At 44.7% G+C, this 21675-nt stretch overlaps 1 protein-coding gene across 1 annotated transcript in view; it reads right to left on the bottom strand.

Annotated features, from left to right (window-relative positions):
* Nucleotides 1-21675, bottom strand: part of TMEM123 (transmembrane protein 123) — a 74095-nt gene that overhangs the window by 23231 nt on the left and 29189 nt on the right. Inside the window, exon 2 of the mRNA XM_077484387.1 lies at nucleotides 5562-5765. Coding sequence (XP_077340513.1) covers nucleotides 5562-5765 — 204 coding nt within the window. The remainder of the gene's footprint in view (nucleotides 1-5561; nucleotides 5766-21675) is intronic.

The following is a 21675-nucleotide window of genomic DNA, read 5'->3' as shown; positions in this document are numbered from 1 at the left end:
TACAGCCTTACTTCATAGAGAAGGCATGTTTGCACAGCAGACCCTAAACAGAATTATTAATCTTTATCACTTTTCTGGAAAAATCATCTAGAACTGGAGATCCGTGACAACCAGTTATATTTTATGGGCCCCCAATGCTTTGTAAGGCATTTTTGCAAATGCATAGGAGCAGGCAACACAAAGGGGTTGATTTACTGAAACTGGAGAGTGCAAAATCTGGTGCAGCTGTGCAAGGTAGCCAATCAGCTAGGGGTGCGGATCTTCACTGGTCTCACAATTAGATTACGATTATCTGGTCAACGATTTGATTCCGCGATGCATCACGATTACCGACGAGCACTTCCGCTTGGGCCGCCTAGGGGGCCCTTCCACCCTGCAATCTTCTGTGACACATCACAGTTCCCAAAAGATTGCCCGGCTATGCAGAACAGCGCAGTGAGACATACGCACCCACTTGTGCCCGTCAAACGCAGCCAGCATGAGGTACAAGTATTGTACAAATCCATTTGTACTCTACTTACTGTTACTTTCTTTTAATAAATGCCATGTTACAATGAATGATGTTCCCCCACTCTGTATGTGCGTTTAAAAAAAAAAAATGTCACTTCATACCGAATTTCACAGTAAATACTAAATACATTCCGATCATGTGACTGCTCTTGTCCCGCCTCTCTCCTCTCACGTCTCTCGAGTCCCGACTTCAGCGGGAAATTCTCAGCCCCGCCCGCTGACTATGGCCATCATATCAGCGGCACTGACGTCAGGACTCGAGAGACGTGAGAGGAGGGCTGAGAGTCAAGCCAATCGGGATGTATTTACTGTGAAATTCGGTATAAAGTGACATTTTTTTTTAAAAAGCACATACAGCGGGGCACATCATTCTTTGTAACACGGCATTTATTAAAAGAAAGTAAATTTAAAAAATACACTCGGAGTACTTTCCCGGGAGGAGTGGGGCAAGTCGGGATGACATAACCCGCAATCGATTTTCCGGTCCTTATGCATTGATGCCGCATTGGGGACAACCGAATCGTGATGCAACGATTAATTTCAGCACCCCTACAATCAGCTTCCATGTTTTTTTTTTGGTCAAAGCTTAACCACGTCAATACCGCACATAGTCATATGACATCTTCGAATTTGTGCAGGGATATCTGAATGATGCCTTCAGCTACAGGCACCATTCAGATATTATTCTTTCCGGGTGGCGATTCTGTGCACGATAAAAACAATCATAGTGGCAGTTCCGCCGCTTGATTGTTCTTATAGGCGACGGGAGGGGACGTCCTCCCCGGTTCCCGGATGTAAGAAACCCACGATCGCGGCTGTCAGCATGAGATCGGTGAATTTTTTTTCCCCTCGATCTCATGCTTTCCAGCCTGGGGGAGAGATGTGAGGTCCTATTGACCCTGCATATCTCCATAAAGAGGACCTGTCACAATAGATTCCTATTACAAGGGATGTTTACATTAATTGTAATAAAAGTGATTAAAACATTTTTTTTTTTTTTTTAAATATAAAAAAAAAAAAAAAAAAAAAAAAAAAAAAAAATTTTTTAAAGACGCCTCTGTCTCAGTAGCTTGCACTCAAGCAAACACACACGAAAGTCCCGCCCACATATGTAAATGCCGGTCAAACCACACATGAGGTATCACTGTGTGCGTTACAGCGTGTGCAACAATTCTAGCACTAGACCTCCTCAATAACTCTAAAAACTTTGAAAACTTTGTGCAAATACCGTGCAAGATAAAAATGTGCAATGTCTGTAATTCTGAGTAATTATCTAGCAAAAAAAATAGGATTTTTACATGTAGGAGAGAAGTGCCAAAATACGCTCGGTATGGAAGTGGTTATAGTGATTGTAAGGCCTCATGCACATTGGACTTTTTTTGATGTTTTTGGCTGTAGACGTTTTCTACAGTCATTAAACACTCCATCATGTTAACACATAGGCTGTCATCAGCAGTTTTGGGCAGTGGCATTTTTCAGCAGTAAAAAACCCCCCAAAACTAGTGGGTTCTGAGAGACGTTTTAAGCTGTAAAAACACTCCAACGCTGATAAACGTCGATAAACGCCCAAAAAAACGTTGATCACCAGTGGTTAACGTTTTTTGATCTGGAATAATGCTAATAAATGCTAAAAACTGCTATTGAAAAAAAACTCACTGCAAAGCTACTGATGTTTTTATAATGTTATTTTAAAGTCCAGTGTGCATGAAGGCCAAGGGTTAGGGCCGGTTCACACAGCAGGCGAGGCGACTCCGACTTGCCTCGCCGCGACCTGCCGCGGCCTCAGCGGCGACTTGCAAATGACTTCTGTATAGAAGTCAATGCAAGTCGCCCCGAGGTCGCCCAAAAGTAGTACAGGAACCTTTTTTCTGAGTCGGAGCGACTCGAGTTCCATTGTACAGAACGGGGGCGACTTGCGAGAGCGAGGCGAGGCGAGTCGTGTCGCCTCGCCCGCTGTGTGAACCGGCTCTTAGGTTTTTTTGTTTTGTTTTGTTTTTTTTCTTTAAATAAACGTCGTACTTACCTCAACTGTGCAGCTCATTTTGCACAGAGTGGCCCCGAACCTTGCGGGTGCGCTCCCGAGTCCAGAGAGGACACAAGAGAGCAGATAACGAAATCACGTAAACGGACCACCAGCAGCCCTGATAATCATGGTCAGTTTGCAGAGGGGAGGGTATAGCCACAGGAACAGCCAGTTTTTTTTTGTTTTGTCTTTTAGGTGTTACGGGGGTCCAAATGACACAGCACAAGCACTGTGATGTATAAGATGCTCTAAGGCAGGGATATGCAATTAGCGGACCTCCAGCTGTTGCAAAACTACAAGTCAAATCATGTCTCCGCCATTGGGTGTCATGCTTGTGGCTGTCAGATATTTGCTATGCCCCATGGGACTTTTAGTTCTACAACTGCTGGAGGTCCGCTAATTGCATATGCCTGCTGTAAGGGAACAGGATCTATTTCTTTATTTTGGGGTTAACGCTTTAAGGCTCCAAAAACATCAGATTTTATCTCCTTTTCCTGCCACCAAAAACACAAAATGTATTTATAAAAGCCACAACTCTATATGTTCAATCTCGAGAGTCTGCAAGGACTTTATATCAGCTCAACCAATCTGACCTCATTTTAGACGGATATATATGAAGACGGATGTATGATTACTATAGTGATCATACAATGACTACAAACAAGATGCACCTCTATTCCATTTCTATTAAAATAGTTTCTTCCCCAGCTACAAATTTGTTTAGCAGATTAAAGTGGTTTGGTACCTAAAAATGAAAGTTCATGTTATTAAAATCAACAGATAGCATACTTACCTAAACGAACCCTGAAAAAAAAAAAATATTATTTACTTACCTTTTATTTCTGATGTTTCAGCTGACTTCCGGGTTGTCCTCCCGTGGGAGTAGGCGTGACTATCGTCCTCGCAATGGTCCCTGGGAAATTTCCCAAGAATCCATGGGGGACAATGAAAGTTTTTCTTTCCTTGTCACTGCTCTCACTGAGCATGTGCAAGATGGAGCGGAGCATGCTGGGAGCCAGACGTCATCATATACCAGGAAGTAAATGCCTGTGGGCTTCAGACGCCCACAGTTAAAATGGAAAACGCCAGAGCAGGTTTTTCTAAGTCATCCTGAGTAAAAGATTCGTCGCGCCGGGGGTCAAATAAACACTGGACGTGGATGCCAATCGAAGGTAGCACTCGCCCACCAGTGAGACAGGTAAGAAAAAAATTTAAAAAGAGCGGAATCCCGCTTTAAAATACCACAATCTGCAATCATGTTTGCCTGTTCCAACATGAAATATGGTCCCTCCCCAGGGATTCAGAGGGGCTTCCATGAACAGTTTTCAGCCGCTGGTGAAATGTGCCATTGAAGGGCATTAAAATAAACTGGTCTTTAGAAAGAAATAAGAATGGTTCCTTTGTTTGAGAATGCTAGCTGCCTGGCTGTCTCTGGCCTCACAATTTCAGCCACTGATCTGGAGCAAATATGCATGCAGTGAAATCAACCCTTGAATTGCAGACTTGCTTGAGGTCAGTGACTCAAAAAGGGAGATTTACTAAAACTGATGCACTCAGAATCTGGTGTAGCTCTGCATGGTATCCAACCAGCTTCTAACTTCAGCTTGTTCAATTAAAGGAGAAGTATGAGTTTGGGGGTTTTACTCATTATACTTGCCTAGGTGGATGCAGCATCGCCCCGATGTTGCATCTGTCCCCGGCATCTCTGCACTGAGAACCAAGCCATTGAACACCGCCGATGGCAGAGAGCTGCTGCTGGTCACTGGAGCGCTGAGCTGTGGAGTGGTGGGGAGCGGCTATCTCAGTGGCTCACTGAGAGGCTGAGACTGCCATCAGTCCAGGCATCTGGCGGATCCAAAACTTCCAGAGTTGGGATGACGCGGTGCCTGCACTGATTTGTGTGACGTCAGCAGAGTGTGAACTTCAGACCGCTCTGCATAACGTACTGCACTGCTGTGACCCACAGGAGAAGCCCAGTCAAACAAGCTCAGGCTGGACTTCTTTAAACTTTGGCAATAAAACCTAAATGGTTTCTATGCAGGTGAGCTCAGCCTGCGGTGGCGTTCAATCGCTCGGTTTTCAGTGTTAAGAGTCAGTGGGGGACTGATGCAGCATCCAGCTAGGCAAGTACGATTTAAAAAAAATAAAAACCCCAAAAAAATAAAAAAAATAAATAAAAAAAACACATACTAATTTAAATGGGGAAGGACACAGCTATGAGGACTGTGATGCATCTGTCTATCTGCAAAGGAAAAAAGGTAAATAAGCCTTAAAATAAAAAATAAAAATAAAAAAGCACAGTCTATATTCACATTTCAGTTGGGTCCCTAATTAGAGCAAATCATACCATGAGAAGCTTATATTGCTGCATTGTTTATCGCTCCCTTCTCTATGGTCACATGCTTATAATGTGACCACAAGGGATTTTTACTGTGCCCGTCATGTACTTTTGCTCTCCCCATGTTTTGCTGTTGCATAGTTTTTGTTTTCATTTTTTACATAACAATCATAGGCTACATCTTGGGTCTTTTTTTTATGAAAACAGTTCTATGAAACATTGCAGATGTAAAATGGTTGTAAACATCTGAAATCAAAAATGAACAAAGCCTATCCCTCTATAGTATGTACTTGCCTCAGTCTAAAACAGTGTATGATCTGTCTCCTCCTCTTTTCACGCTATCTGCAGATGGGCATTGTTTACCCAGCAGCTGCATTTCCCACCCTAGGCTTTTACTCGAGTCAATACGTTTTCCCAATTTTTTGTGGTAAAATTAGGTGCCTCAGCTTATACTCGAGTATATACGGTAACTAGATAAAAAAACAAACAAAACAAAAAAACAAACACTCTAAGCAATGATCACTGTCTGCCATCTCTACATCCTTTTGAATATAAATGTGAATTTACTGTATTATTGGCATCCTCTGATTAAATAGCTATACCAAAATGGAGATGGTGTGCCAAATATTCTGAATGGGTATAATCTAGAAGGGTGCACTAAGATACTGACACAGCAGACAGGCCATTTACCCTTTGTGGTGGGTGAAGTTGGCGGAGGAGGAGCCGCAGTTGAGGGCTTTGCAGGTAAGCTGGACGAAGAGGTTTTTGGCGTAGAAGCTGTTGTGGCATTATCAGTGGTGACTACTTTCGTTGTAGTTGCAGCCGGGGTTGTGCTCGAATTATCATCAGATCCACTTGAAGTATTGTTAGACAAGGCAGGCGGTACTGAATTATCTATGTGGAAGAAAAACAAAGGGGCTTTATTAAAAAAAAAAAATCAAAATATATGGCAAATTACATAAAGAAAAAGCTTATTCACAAAGGCATAGGAGTATTTTCTGCATGATCCTGCATCAAATACGCACCCAAGCGTGCATTTAAACACAATTATTCAAATGGCTTCACATGTATACGGCCTTTACAAATTCTGCTTTTTATCCAGCTAAAAAAATTTTTAGTTTTTTTTAACTAACAAAGTTTAGGGGTAGAACACGCAACATGTTCCGGAAGGTGAACTTGTCCTTTAACCCTTTCAATACCAGAGCTGTTTTTTTTGCACACAAGTTTAAGTTAAGTTTAGGCCCAACGATTACATAAAACCCCCAAACCATTATATATTATCTGAAAGCAGACTACCTACCCCAGAGAATAGAGCCTCAGCCTTATTGTAATTTACCTTGAAGCTACCGACAACCCCAAAGTCCTGAAATTGTAAAATGCACATTTTAAGCCTGGAGATTAGGTAGAGTTTTCAGGTGTAGGTGCCCCTTGCATGCGTTTACGTTTGTATGTGCGTATGTGTGGGGGTGAGGCCTCAATTTTTTTTTTTTTTTGGGAGATTGCATGTGCTTGGGTTGAACTTACATTTTTTTTTTTTTTTATTGTAAAAAGTAAAAAAAAAAAAACTTCTCTCATAACTTTGGGGACAAATGGGAGGGGAAACTGTAAACGGAGACTCTGAAGTGTGTCTGCTCTCCTCCTTCACCTGTACCCAGCAGCACCTGCTATGTTGGTCCCAGGCACACAGATGGGCAATCGCAGACCAGGATACATAGTGGGGTGAGGGCATGAGCATGTGTGGAAGCATTCGGGCGGCAGCCCGGGCACCAGGATGCAATTTCCTGTCACCATGTCAACCTGGTGCCTGGGATTTGTCAGGCCATGGCCCTTTACACACTTACATACATTAAGCCTTTAACCCTGGATGCAACTGTGTCCTACTCAGATCTCAGGTGCAATGTCAGGCTCCTACAAACTTTCTTTGATACGAGCAGATACTGAAGAGCTGGAAGAATCATTGAACTACGGGGAGCTCACCAGCACTCTCGCAGTTCACTGAGAACTAAAGTGGTTGTAAACCCTTACAAACCACTTAGACCTACAGGTAAGCCTAGATTAAGGCTTACCTGTAGGTCCAAGAAATATCTCCTAAACCTACACTGTTTAGGAGATATTAAAAAGACAGGCATCGCTGTCTACGGCGCATGCGCCGTAGACAGCGGCGCGCAGGCACACTATCGCCGTTAGCAGCATGCCGCTGTTAACGGTGATATGCCGTTAGTGGCGGCTCCCGTGCGCACGCGCAGGAGTGACGTCATAGCTGCTCCGGCGCTGTGAGTGGCCAGGGCAGCAACACCCGGAAGATGTCACCGCTGTCCCCTGTAGTACGGAGCATCCATCGCTGGCTCCTGTGTCAGGTAAGTGACACATAATGAGCTACTATGCATCGCAGGGAGACAAAGAGGAAGTAAACCCATCGGGGTTTACTTACTCTTTAAAATGATGGCAGGTGTGTATTGACTCCTGGAGCACCTTAAAAATCCCTTGGTATCTTTATTAGCTATATGTAGAGTATTATTTGTATAGCACAGAGAGCAAAAAATTTGCATGACTAGCTGCTACAGGTTGTGAGCAGTTCCCACCACCCAACCTTTCCAGATAATATTTCATATAACCATGGACGCATTGAGACTGGTAAAACATTAACTGGACTCATGGTGTATCATCAAATCTGCTCCTTCATTACAAATGTTGTGCAACACAAAACAAAGCCATCTATTAGCTGTAGCGTTCCAGCTGAACAATAACAGCTAATGGTGATTTATGAGATAATAAATGTGGCTTTATTTCATGTTGATTTCCCATGACAGCTGTGAGAAAAGTCCAAACACAAGGTAAGATTTCAATATTGTCACAAATGCAATTATTCACGTAGCATACAAATAATGCTTGTAAAAGCAGAACTGAAAGTGCTCACAGGCTGCAATCAGCCATTTTACTGATAGGCTTTAGCTTCTACAAGAGCATAATAAGCTTTCCTGAAACCTTAAAGTTAGCCAAAGACATGTAGGGGTCTGTTTGTAAAACATTAGTTAGATTAGATTAGTTATTTAATACTATGACTTCCTATGATCACTAGCCCCATCTAGAGGCCAAAATAAGGTATATTTTTCTAACCTCAGAAAATATACCACATTTTGGCCACTAGATGGAGCTGACGATCATAGGAATTCAGTAGTAGAGAAAATATTATGACATTTGTCAAAAGAATGTTTTTGTTTTTTAAATAGACTCCGGGACATCTTTTCCAGTGTAACTGTTTCCCCCCCTCTATACACGCTACACAGTGTGGTTGGTTAGCCAATCTTTCATTTCATCAAAAAAATTTCAGAAATTCATATACTGTATGGCCAGCTTAAAGGGATACGCGCACTAGAGGTCGACCGATATATCGGCCGATATTTGCCGTTTTTTAAATAATCGGCATTGGCCGATTGTGCTGATAAAAAGCAGATTTAGAACTACAGCAGGACTTTGAAATGACTTCTGTAATAGAAGTCAGTGTAAGTTGCCTGAGTCCTCATAGAAACATCTTTCCTCCTCTCTGGGCAGCCTGCCAAGAAAAGAACAGAAAGATACAATGTTTACACTTCAACGAATGAAGTCATCTCTGTGTGTAGAAGTTCTCAGTTTAACCATTTAAAGACTAAATCTTTTCTGACACTTGTTGCTTACAAGTAAAAATCCTGTATTTTCTGCCAGAAAATCACATATATATATATATATATATATATATATATATATATATATATATATATATATATATATATATATATATATATATATATATATATATATATATATATATATATATATATATATATATATATTTTAGCAGAGATCCTAGGGAATAAAATAGCGGTTGTTGCAATATTTTATGTCACACGGCATTTGCACAGAGGTCTTTCAAATGCATTTTTTTTGGAAAAAAAATACACCATTTAAAAAATAAAAATAAAATAAAAAAACAGTAAAGTTAGCCCATTTTTTTTTCGTCCAAAAGTTTTGACTACCTGTTTTTATTTAATATATAGGCTTTTTTTTTTTTTTATCTAAATCATACATACAAGTAAACTGATTGGAGGTTTGTTTTGTTTAATAAATGTTTAAATGTAAGAAATTTTCTGTATCACTTATGAAGGCTGCTTTCACACTGGAGCGTTGATGGTAAAACGCAAGTTTTAGTGGCTCTTTACCATCATTTTAGCGGTGCTATTTGGCTGCTAGTGGGGCACATATAACCCAGCTAGCGGCCAAGGAAGAGGTTAAATGCGCCCATGAAGCACTGCTGCCAAATCGCATTGAATGCGCTTTCGGCAGTGGTGCCCATTCATATCAATGGGCAGGAGTGGTGGAGGAGCGGTATACACCACTCCAAACGTGCTGCTTGCAGGACTTTTTTTTTTTTTTTTTTAAGATCCTGCCAGCGCATCGCCTCAGTGTGAAAGCACTCTGTCTTTCACACAGACTGCAGAGGAGCCATTTTGCAGGCACTTTACAGGCGCTATTTTTAGCCCAAAAGCACCTGAAAAACGCCCCAGTGGGAAAGGTGTGTTAGATCAAGGGGGATTAAAATAAATAAATAAATAAATAAAAAAGGAAATAAATAAAAATCGGCCTAACATATCGGCCCCAAAAAAAAAAAAAAAAAAAAAATCGGCATCATATATCGGCCGCCATGATTTCTAAATATCGGCATCGGCCAGAGAAAAACCCATATCGGTCGACCTCTAACGCGCACTATAATTTATATATATATACACACACACACACACACACACACACACACACACACACATACATATACACACACATATATATATATATATATATATATATATACACACACACATACAATATTGTGCATTTATACATTTCTGCCTGCTGCTTCATTCCTCTGCATCAGCACGAGTCACTTCTGACAAATTTTACTGGCACCAAGAGAAAAAGGGTGACAGGGGAGGGACCTCCAGCTGATTGACAGCCTCATAGCCTCATCTATGTTCCTGATTGGAGGGAAGAGAGACAATCAGCTCTCCTCACTGAGCTCTGCTGAGTGCAACTTCTATACCCCCCCCCCCTTTTTTTTGTTACAGCTCAGACAAGTTTTAGAAACTGTAGGACTTTGGATGTAGAGAAGAGAAGACTGTAGATAAATAGATACACCGTATCTGAGGATTTGTTTCATTTCGGTGTATCACCTGAGGCTGCTCACTTCACTGGATATATGTACGGGTTTGGATATATGAATGGGGGGGGGACCCTCTGCTTCCAAGAGGCAATGGCATTTCCCTCTAATTTGTTCTAAACCAGCTGTGCAGCAAGTCAGCACAATCTACATTGACCATATAAACTGTATCTCTGATCACAATGTAAAATCATATTATCATTTCCACATTGTATTTCAATTATTTGCACCCTACTCCTATTAGTGTGAATGATCTCAAAGTTAGTAAACTTACTTTGTGAAGACCCCCACACATTTACTTCCTTGAATTCTGTGTCACGGAATCACTATGTCCTATGGATAGACACTGCTGATTCACACATTTCACAGAGCCTGTCTTCTGAACGACAGATGCTGAGAGGAGAAGTTTCAAGAGGCGGAGTCAGTACAGGAATCACTGCATTCAAGCAAGGGACCCTGGGATATGTAGTTCTTAGAAATTGGTGAGAAGCTGCAAAGCATGAAGGGATTCAGGAAGTTGTGGAAAGAAACAACCAGCAGACAGGCAGACCTCACAACATGAAAGAAGATTTTTCAAGTAAACTTATATTGGATTGTCAAATATAACCAATGTCAGTATCACGATTACAATGTTGATGTTATTAAATGAAAGTGTATGCTGTGACCATAGATCTCCTTTAACCACTTGCCGACCGCCGCACGCCGATGTACGTCGGCAGAATGGCACGGGCAGGCATAAGGGCTTACATGTACGTCCTTGCCTGCCCGCCGGTCGGGGGCCCGGTCGGGCCCCCGCCCGGTGCCTGCGGCGGTCGGTATTCGTTCGGGAGCGATCCCGGACGAGGGGACGGCCATTCATTCATGGCCACCCCCTCGCGATCGCTCCCGGCGAATGAAAATGTCCGGTGACATCACTTCCTCTCCTGTAATGTAAACACAGGAGAGGAAGTGATGTATTCTCTCCTCCGTGTCGGTAGTTTTCGTTCCGACACCTAGGAGAGAGGTTCGGTGAGTTGCAGCAACACACCCCACATACAGTAGAACATGCCAGGCACACTCACACCCCCCCTTTACCCCCCCATCACCCCCCAATTACCCCTGCCCCCCCCAGTCACAGTGACACCAATTGCTTTTTTTTTTTTTTGCATTGGTGTCATTTGTGACTGTAGTAACTGTTAGGGCAGTTAGGGTTAGCCCCCTTTAGTTCTAATGTGCCCCCCTAACCCCCCCAAGGTTTAACCCCGTGATCACCCCCCGTCGCCAGTGTCACTAAGGCTGGGTTCACATTGCAGCGGTTTATGAGAACGAATGTGATTCGCACCGCACTGCAGTGCAAATCACATCCGATCTCTGTGCGATTCGAGTTCAGCCATACAAATAGTATGGCTGAATTCGTGTCGCACCCGCCGCAAACTCGCACGGGACCCTTTTTTTGGTCCGCAGCAGAATCGGATCGCATGGGTGTTCACACCATGCGATCCGAGTTTGCAGATCGCACTGCGATATGCGAACTGATCTGGGGGTGTCATTAACATTTCACTGACACTCCCAGCAGTTCGCATAGGGCAGTGTGAACTGCTGCCGGGAGGCATGTGATGCGGGAACCCGCCGTGGATTCGTGGCGTTCCCGCATCGCTCCAGTGTGAACCCAGCCTAATAAGCGATCGTTTTTCTGATCACTGTATTAGTGTCACAGGTGACGCTAGTTAGGCAGGTAGGTATTTAGGTTCGCCGCAGCTTTTTATAGCGCCAGGGACCCCCATATACTACCGCATAAAGCCCCCTGATTGCCCCCTAGTTAACCCTTTCACCAGTGATCACCATATAACTGTTACAGGTGACGCTGGTTGGTTAGTTATTTTTTTTATAGTTTCAGGGCACCCGCCATTTATTACCTAGTCTCACTAGTGTACCCCTAAATTTAGGGGTGTCTACTTTCCAAAATGGGGTCATTTGGGGGGGGTTTGTGCCATCTTGGCATTTTATGGCCTTCAAAACTGTAACGCCCTTAGAAAGCCTGAAGGCGGTGCTTGGATTTCGGGGCCCCGTACGCGGCTAGGCTCCCAAAAAGTCCCACATATGTGGTATCCCCGTACTCAGGAGAAGCAGCAGAATTTATTTTGGGGTGTCATTTCACATATGCCCATGGCATGTGTGAGCAATATATCATTTAGTGACAACTTTGTGAAAAAAAAAAAAAAAAAATTAAAGTTTGTAATTTTCGCGCAACTTGTGGCAAAATATAAAATATTCCATGGACTCAAAATGCCTCTCAGCAAATAGCTTGGGGTGTCTACTTTCTAAAATGGGGTCATTTGTGGGGGTTTTGTGCCATCTTGGCATTTTATGGCCTTCAAAACTGTAATAGGTAGTGAGGAGTGAAGTCAAATATTTACGCCCTTAGAAAGCCTGAAGGCGGTGCTTGGTTTTCGGGGCCCCGTACGCGGCTAGGCTCCCAAAAAGTCCCACATATGTGGTATCCCCGTACTCAGGAGAAGCAGCAGAATTTATTTTGGGGTGTCATTTCACATATGCCCATAGCATGTGTGAGCAATATATCATTTAGTGACAACTTTGTGAAAAAAAAAAAAAAAAAATTTTTTTGTCATTATTCAATCGCTTGAGGCAAAAAAATTAAATATTCAATGGGCTCAACATGCCACTTATCAATTTCCTTAGGGTGTCTACTTTCCAAAATGGGGTCATTTGGGGGGGTTTTGTACTGCCCTGCCATTTTAGCACCTCAAGAAATGAGATAGGCAGTCGTAAACTAAAAGCTGCGTAAATTCCAGAAAACTTACCTTAGTTTGTAGATGTGACAACTTTTGCGCAAACCAATAAATATACAATTATTGACTTTTTTTTTTACCAAAGACATGTGGCTGAATACATTTTGGCCTAAATGTATGACTAAAATTGAGTTTATTGGATTTTTCTAATAACAAAAAGTAGAAAATATCATTTTTTTTCAAAATTTGCGGTCTTTTTACGTTTATATCGCAAAAAATAAAAAATCGCAGAGGCAATCAAATACCATCAAAAGAAAGCTCTATTTGTGGGAAGAAAAGGACGCAAATTTTGTTTGGGTACAACATTGCATGACCGCGCAATTACCAGTTAAAGCAGCGCAGTGCCAAATTTTTAAAAAGACCTCTGGTCATTTACCAGCAAAATGGTCCGGTCTGAAGGTGGTTAAGTATATTAGTATGGTTGAATTTTAATGGCTCCTGGTTATAAAATAGCATTCAGCTTCCCATTAGACCGAAAGTGGTTGTAAACCCTCCCCCACAACTTTGTCCCATGTAAATCAGCTTAAAAATCCCTAATGAACACTGCTTGTAGATATCTCCTTACTTGCTTAGTATTGTTGTAATCCGCTTTGTTCTGTAGAATGAAGTCACTGAGCATGCCCAGATCTCCCCTGATTTACGACACACTCTCTATGTGCTTATCTATCTGTTATCAGGACTTCCTATGGCACAACACAGAATTCCCAGGAGGCTGCAGAATCACTCAGAGCTTCCTTCTATACACCATGTGATATCACATGCAGTGTGAAGCAGGGCATGGGACAGCATTACTGCAGTCTTATCAGCTGAAGCACAGGCAAACAGACAATCGGCACAAGTAAATACTATGAAATAAAAACAAGTCAGCTATGAGCGGGGAAGCAGGGTTGCCATAGAAATGTTGGAGTGAGAAGGAGGCTTGGTTAACAGTACAGGAAGTGCTCAATGTAAGGGCGGAAATACACTCCACAGTGGACTCAGAAAACAATACTTAAGATGGTGCTGCCTAACCCCTGGAAACAAGTTTTTTAAACAGTAAGTAACATACGATTTGGGCTGGATTACAGTGGCTATAGTTTGATAATTACTTATTAGAATGGACTAAATGAAAAGAAGCATCAGAGTGGGAGAGTTTACTTCCTCTTGAAGCTGTTCTTTCATATGCTGTATATCTCATATACAGCATATGTAAAAATTCAAGACTCCCTTCCAGGGCAGCCTGAATGAGCCCGAGCTAAATGCCTCCCCAGGTTCACTGCCTCCATTTTGGGATGCCGTGTGCCACCTAGCACGAAGGCCTAGATAAAAATAGCAAATGCCTTCAGAGTTCCTGTCTGGCTGGAGGAAACATACTGGAGGGGCCATGGCCTATGGGCAGTCTTTTATAATGTGGATCATGTGTTACCTGTGCTAAGTGGGAGGAGTCTCTCTGTAAGCCATCCTGGAAGATGACATTGAGGTTACAGGGGCATGTCCAAAGGGTAGTGATAAATAATGTTTACTCAGATTGGGCTGCAGTGGTAAGTGGGGTACCACAAGGTTCTGTCTTGGGACCGATTCTGTTTAATTTATTCATAAATGACAGAGGATGAGATAAACAGCTCAATCTCAGTTTTTGCAGACGATTCAAAAATAAGCAGGGCAATAACTTCACAGCAGGATATAGAAATTTCACAGAAAGACCTGAACAAAATAATGGAGTGGGCAACTACATGGCAAATGAGGTTTAATGTGGAGAAATGTAAAATACAGACATACCTCACTTTTAAAGCGGAGGTCCACCCTAAAGTGGACCTTCCGCTCATTGGAATCCTCCCCCCCCTCTGGCGCCACAATTGGCACCTTTCAGGGGGGAGAGGGGTGCAGGTACCTGTACAGTACAGGTATCTGCACCCACTTCCGGCGTAGATTCTGCAGAAGGTACGCCCCTTTCCGCAGAATCTACGCCCCTTTCCGAAAGTCCCCCGCTGCCTGCTGGGAAACGCACGGATCCCAGAGACAGCGGGGACCATCCTTATTGCGCAGAGCGACTCGCGCATGCGTAGTAGGGAACCAGGAAATGAAGCTGAAAGGCTCCACTTCCTGATTCCCATACCCAAGATGGCGGCGGCAGCACCCGAGAGACGATCGAGAGATCGGCTTCGGGTGCCGACATCGTGGGCGCGCTGGGCGGGTAAGTGTCACTATTTTAAAAGTCAGCAGCTGCAGTATTTGTAGCTGCTGGCTTTAAAAAAATAAAAAAATAAAAATAAACGGCGGACTCCCGCTTTAAGTACACAATGGGGTTTATTTACTAAAGCTGGAAATTGCAAAATCAGACTCACTTCTTCATAGACACCAATCAAGATTTGGTAATAAAACCTGGAAACTAATTGAACAAGCTGAGGTTAGAAGCTCATTGGTTTCTATACAGAAGTGAGACTGATTTTGCAATTTCCAGCTTTAGTAAACAAACCCCATTGTGTACTTAAAAGTGGAGTATGCCTGTAATGCATTTGGGGCTAATAATATATAAGTAGCAGCGCAGCGCGTCCCTGGCATTCCGGCCAGGGAGATCGTCGAGGCAACATCTCCTGGAGAAGGAGAAGAGGAAGAAGAAGAAGAACGGAAGGCGGCGGCAGCGGCGACAGAAGACCGGGCCACCGCCTGTAAAAGAGCTACAAGAAGGCGCGGTGGCCCGGCAGAAGAACCGAAGAGGAGGACAAGACCCCCGAAGTCGGAAGAAGAGGCCGGCGGGGAGGAAGAAAGCCGGACTCCTCCGCTAGCAAAAGAGCTACAAGAAGATAGCGGAGGAGTCCGGCGAGAAGACCCCCGAAGACGGAAGACCCCCGGAGCTGTGCAATAAAATATTTTAACCCTGTGTTGTGTTTTTTTTTTTTGTACTTTTTTTCACAGGTGAATGGGTAGGGGTACATTGTACCCCATACTCATTCACATAGGGTGGGGGGCCGGTATCCGGGGGCCCCCTTATTAAAGGGGGCTCCCGGATTCCGATAAGCCCCCCGCCCGCAGACCCCGACAACCAATGGCCAGGGTTGTCGGGAAGAGGCCCTTGTCCTCATCGACATGGGGACAAGGTGCTTTGGGGTGGGGGGGCCGCACGCCCCCCCTCCCCCAAGGCACCCCCCCATGTTGAGGGCACGCGGCCTGGTACGGCTCAGGAGGGGGGGGGGGCGCCCGCTCGTCCCCACCCCCCTTCCTGGCCGGCCGGGTAGCGTGCTCGGATAAGGGTCTGGTGTGGATCTGGGGGGGACCCCCACGCCGTTTTTTCGGCATAGGGGGTTCCCCTTGGAATCCATACCAGACCTAAGGGCCTGGTATGCTCTCGGAGGGGGAACCCACGCCAATTTTTTTTCAGAAATTTGGCGAGGAGTTTCCCTTTCAGAGCTCATTCTCTGATTGGCCACGGCAAAAGTCGCCTGGCCTGGGGAAACCTTTCTGGCTGAAGTGTGAAAGCTTTTTTTCCATTCATTCAGCTAAATGCATGAACATTTAACAAAGTAGAAACTAAGGTCTTTATGCGGTGACTTGACTCACCTCCTGCCTGTCTTGCAGCTCCGCTCGGGCTGAGGAACGGAGCTGCCGACGTCACTTCCGGGTTTCGTAAAGCAGCCGAAAGCCGGAAGTGACGTGCCTGTCTAAGAATGACAATGCTCCCGCCCGTAGAATCACAGTGATTTTACGGGCGGAAGCCAGTCGGCGTTCTGCAGTGCGCCGCAAGGCGGGTTTTTAACCCGCAAATGAAGCGCCATGGATGCAATCTTGTGATTGCATTGACGTGGCGCTTCTCATAGTGCACTGTGACCGGCGCCACAGTACACTATGTCAAATTGTTAAATGACTTTTTTTTTTTTAAATGTCTTAAAGGGCCCGTTTTTTTTTTTTTTTTTTTTTTTAACTTTTTTTTTTTACACCTGGGGGAGGGGGGGCGGCGCCCGGGCGCCCCCTATGGGCGGGCCGCCACTGCTGTCCAGTTCTGGTCACTAGTCCTAAACATCCCATTGTTGGGGACATGCAATTTCAAATGACACTAGAAAGTACATTTTCAATGGTGCTACTTTGGTGCAGCTGCAACATGATTTTGGCCCAAGCGTCTTCAATGGAAATGCACCACAAAAAGCATGTAATGCATTTTGGTGCAGTTTTGCCAGTGTTACATAATAGGGGAGGTTGAAAAAAATAAAAAAAATAAAAGACACAAGTCTATCAAGTCCAACCTATGTGTGTGATTATATGTCAGTATTACATTGTATATCCCTGTATGTTGCGGTTGTTCAGGTGTTTATCTAATATTTTCTTTTAACTATCAATGCCCCCCCCACTGAGACCGTCTGTGGAAGGAAGGGAATTCCACATCCTTTGCTACTCTTACAGTAAATAACCCTCGTGTCTTGTTAAACTCCCTTCCGCAAAAAAGTTTTACCCCTATTGTGGGGTCACCAGTACGGTATTTATAAATTGAAATCATATCCCCTCTCAAGCGTCTCTTCTCCAGAGAGAATAAGTTCAGTGCTCACAACCTTTTCTCAAAACTAATATCCTCCAGACCCTTTATTAGCTTTGTTGCCCTTCTTTGTACTCGCTCCATTTCCAGTACATCCTTCCTGAGGACTGGTGCCTATAACAAGACAGCATATTCCAGGTGCGGCCGGACTAAAGTCTTGTAGAGCGGGAGAATTATCCTTTTAGCTCTGGAGCTGACCGTCAGCAAACACTTGCTGATGGCTGAACGTCAATGGACGTCCTGGGCTTTGTGGTGGTATATCTGAATAATGCCTGAAGCTACAGACATCATTCAGATATCAGCGGTTTCAGCCAGCGATTTCCTACTCCTTAACCACTTGAGATCCGCGCTATTGCCAAATGACGGCATTAGCGCGGACCTACATTTCCAGGACTACGTCTATTGACGTCGTCCTGGTTACGAGCGGCCTGCGCGCCCCCTGAGGGGCGCGCGCGGCGCGCTCTGTGATCGGCGAGTCCATGAGACTCGCCTGATCACCGATCCGTGTAAGGGGTCGATCCCGACCCCTTATCACGTGATCAGCTGTCAGCCAATGACAGCTGATCATGTGACAGAACGGAGCCGGTAATCGGCTATTATTCCTCCTCGCGCTGACAGCGCGAGGAGAGAAAAAAAAAGCCGATCACCGGCGGCCGTGATCGGGACATCAGTCCCGATCACGGCCAGCAATACAGCTGACCACCTGCCCCCTGCCAGTGCCCACCTGCCCACCGCAGTGCCATCCTGAATGAAAGTAAGTGCCCCCCATCAGTGCCACCCAGCAGTGCCCATAGTGCCCCCAGCGCCACCCACAATGCCACCCACAGTGCCATCCAGCAGTGCCACCAACAGTGCCACCCACAGTGCCCACAATCTGCCGCAAAGGTGCTGCACCCCAGTGCCGCCCATCAGTGCCGCCCATCAGTGCCCAGCAGTGCCGCCCATCAGTGCCACCTATCAGTGCCACCTATCAGTGCCCATCCGTGCCACTTATCCGTGCCACCCATCCATGCCATCTTATCTGTGCCCATCTTTGCCCATCAGTGCCGATCGGTGCTGCCTTATCTGTGCCTATTAGTGCCGCCTTAACTATGCCTATCAGTGCCCACCAATGCAGCCCATCAGTGCCCACCAATGCAGCCCATCAGTGCCCACCAATGCAGCCCATCAGTGCCCACCAATGCAGCCCATCAGTGCCCACCAATGCAGCCCATCAGTGCCCACCAATGCAGCCCATCAGTGCCCACCAATGCAGCCCATCAGTGCCCACCAATGCAGCCCATCAGTGCCCACCAATGCAGCCCATCAGTGCCCACCAATGCAGCCCATCAGTGCCCACCAATGCAGCCCATCAGTGCCCACCAATGCAGCCCATCAGTGCCCACCAATGCAGCCCATCAGTGCCCACCAATGCAGCCCATCAGTGCCGCCTAATCAGCGCACTTCAATGAAGGAGAAAAATGACCCGTTTGCAAAATTGTATAACAAACTATTAAAACATGATTTTTTATTTTTATTTTTTTGCATCTTTTTTTGTTTGTTTAGCAAAAAATAAAACTCCGAGCTGTAACTAAATACCACCAAAAGAAAGCTCTATTTGTGGGAAAAAAATGATAAAAATTTCATTTGGGTACAGTGTTGTATGACCGCGCAATTGTCATTCAAAGTGCATCAGCGCTGAAAGCTGAAAATTGGTCTGGGACTGAGGGGGGTTTAAGTGCCCAGTAAGCAAGTGGTTAAGAATGATCATAGTGGCTGGTCAGCCGCTAGAAAGTTCTTACAGGTGGTGAAAGAGGACTTCCCCCCTCCCTCTTGCTGCCCTCTGGTGCTTCTACTGACTCACCTCTGCGATCAGCGAGTCTGAGAATGGATCCGCTGGCCCCAGATGTCCAGCAGAGAGGCTCTACGATTGTCGGAGGCCAGGCGCGATGTTATGCCCGGCCTCTGCATTCAAAAAAACAGCACCGCCTCGGCTGGGAAGCCGCAATCTTTTTTTATTTTAGGCTTCCCAGCCTAGGAGGGGAGATGTGAGGTCTTATTGATCCCATATCTCACTGTAAATAGGTCCTGTCATGCCATATTCCTATTACAAGGGATGTTTATATTTCTTGCAATAGGAATAAAAGTGCCCCTATCCCCGTGTGCTCGCACGCAGAAGCAAACACATACGCAAGTCCCGCCCACATATGAAAAACGGTGTTGAAGCCACATGTGAGGTTTCGCTGCGAACGTTGGAGCAAGAGCAATCATTCTAGCCCCAACCCTCCTCCAACTCAAAACATGTAACCAGTAAAAGTTTTTTTTAAATTTTCACCTATGGGGATTTTTAAGTACCAGTTTTTTTTTTTTTAATATAAAATTCTGTTCATTACATTTTATTTTTTTCCCCCTTCCAAAGAACACATACAACAAGAGCTGGGCCCTGTTAACATAACAGCAGCCCAACCAACTGGCCGCGCAGGGCCTAACATCCTAGTGCTAACAATTCTCTACTAACTACCCCCCCCCCCCCCTCCAACCCCTCACCCCATTTTGTCACAGCTCAGCCCCTTTATTATGCGGATTACAACCTCGGATCTTTTTTTTTTTTTAAAGCATGAAAGTTCCCCCCCCCCCCAAAAAAAAAGGCGTTTAAAAAATTGCTGTGCAAATAACGTGCGAGATACAAAAGTTGCAATGACCACCATTGGGTCTCTGCTAAAAAAAAAAAAAAACAACATATAGAAATATTTGGGGGTTATGTAATTTACTAGCAAAAAAAAAAAAAAAAAATTATTTCTACATGTAGGAGAGAAATGTCAGAATTGGCCTGGTGGGCAAGTGGTTAATGCATACCAATATTCTGTTTGCTTTGTTAGGCTCAGCAATGGCATGCAATGCCAAGCTGCTTCTATCTACTAGGTCCTTTTCCATCCTAGATTCCCCCAGAGGTTCTCACCCTAGTGAGTAAATTGCATTTAGAATGTGGGTTTCTATAGCCAAACCATTACATTTAGCGTCCGTAAGGAAGGATGGAATACCGGACCTTGTGCAAGGTCTGCCCATAATAGCAGAGCCCAAAAGAACTCCTACCGCCATCTTTATGATCTCAGCAAACCAAGATCTTCTGAGCCACCAGAATCGCCTCCTTTCGTTGCTGCGGAGAAGGACGCAGAAGTAGCAGAACTGGAAGAAATGCATAGATCAGTGAAAACTGATCCCATGGGAAGACTAATGCGTCTGTTCCGCATGCTAGCAGATCCCTCGTTCGACACAAAGTTGTGGCCTTTGTTGTTGAATCTGGACGCAAACAGGTCCACATCCGGAATACCCCATCTCTGACATATCACTAGGAAGATGTCGGGGTGAAGGAACCACTCCCTCGGAAAAAATTGTTGGTGACTCAAGTAGTCCGCTTGCCAATTTTCTATTCCTAGAATGAAAATTGCGGATAGGCAAGGAATGTTGTGTTCTGCCCAAGCTAGAACATGATTCACCTCTTTTTGGGCTGCACGACTTCTCCTGCCCCCCTGGGGATTGATGTAATCCATAGCCGTGGCATTGTCGGACTGAATCCTGGCAAGACAATCCCGTAGTCTGACCGTCCAAGATTCTATGGCCAGACGTACTGCCCGAATCTCTAAAATGTTGATGGTCCAAGTCAGAAAGGACCTTGCCTATCACCCCTGGACAGAATCTTCTTCCAGGACTGCTCCCCAGCCTAGAAGGCTGGCATCTGTTGTCACCGCTTTCCAGGATACTGGCAGAAAGGATTTCCACGTTTGGAGGTTGCTGGATATCAACCACCAATTTAGGCTCTGACGTACGCCGGGAGACAAGCGTATTGGAAAATCCATTGCCTGAATCTTTCTGTTCCAGACCGATGGGATGGTGTTTTGTAGTAGTCTTGAGTGAAACTGCGCGTAAGGGACAGCCTCGAAGGAGGCCACCATTTTCCCCAACAATCTCATGCACAGCCAAATAGAAGGAATTTTCTTTGACAAGTTGAGTCAAGTCCTCTAATGGAACCGATTCTTGTCTGGGGTAAGAATACCTTTTTGTTTACGGTATCTATGACCAGCCCCAAGTACTGTAATCTCCTTGACGGTTTTAAGGAGGATTTTTCTAGGTTGAGTATCCAACCCAGAGATTGCAGGTAGTTTACAGCTGTGATCAAACTCTGATTTAGACCTGAGACTTAAGTAGATCGTCTAAATAGACTAGCACCGTTATGCCTTGAGCCCTTAATCTGGCTAAAGGAGGTGCCAGAATCTTTGAGAACACCCGTCGTGCTGTGGCTAGACCACATGGCAGGGCCACAAACTGAAAATGATGATTTCTATT

The sequence above is a fragment of the Lithobates pipiens genome, unplaced genomic scaffold, assembly GCF_037356315.1.
Source record: "Lithobates pipiens isolate NorthernLeopardFrog02 unplaced genomic scaffold, aLitPip1_a1.2 Scaffold_16, whole genome shotgun sequence".
NCBI classification, from domain to species: Eukaryota; Metazoa; Chordata; class Amphibia; order Anura; family Ranidae; genus Lithobates; species Lithobates pipiens.
This window is presented reverse-complemented; position numbering and strand designations above follow the sequence as displayed.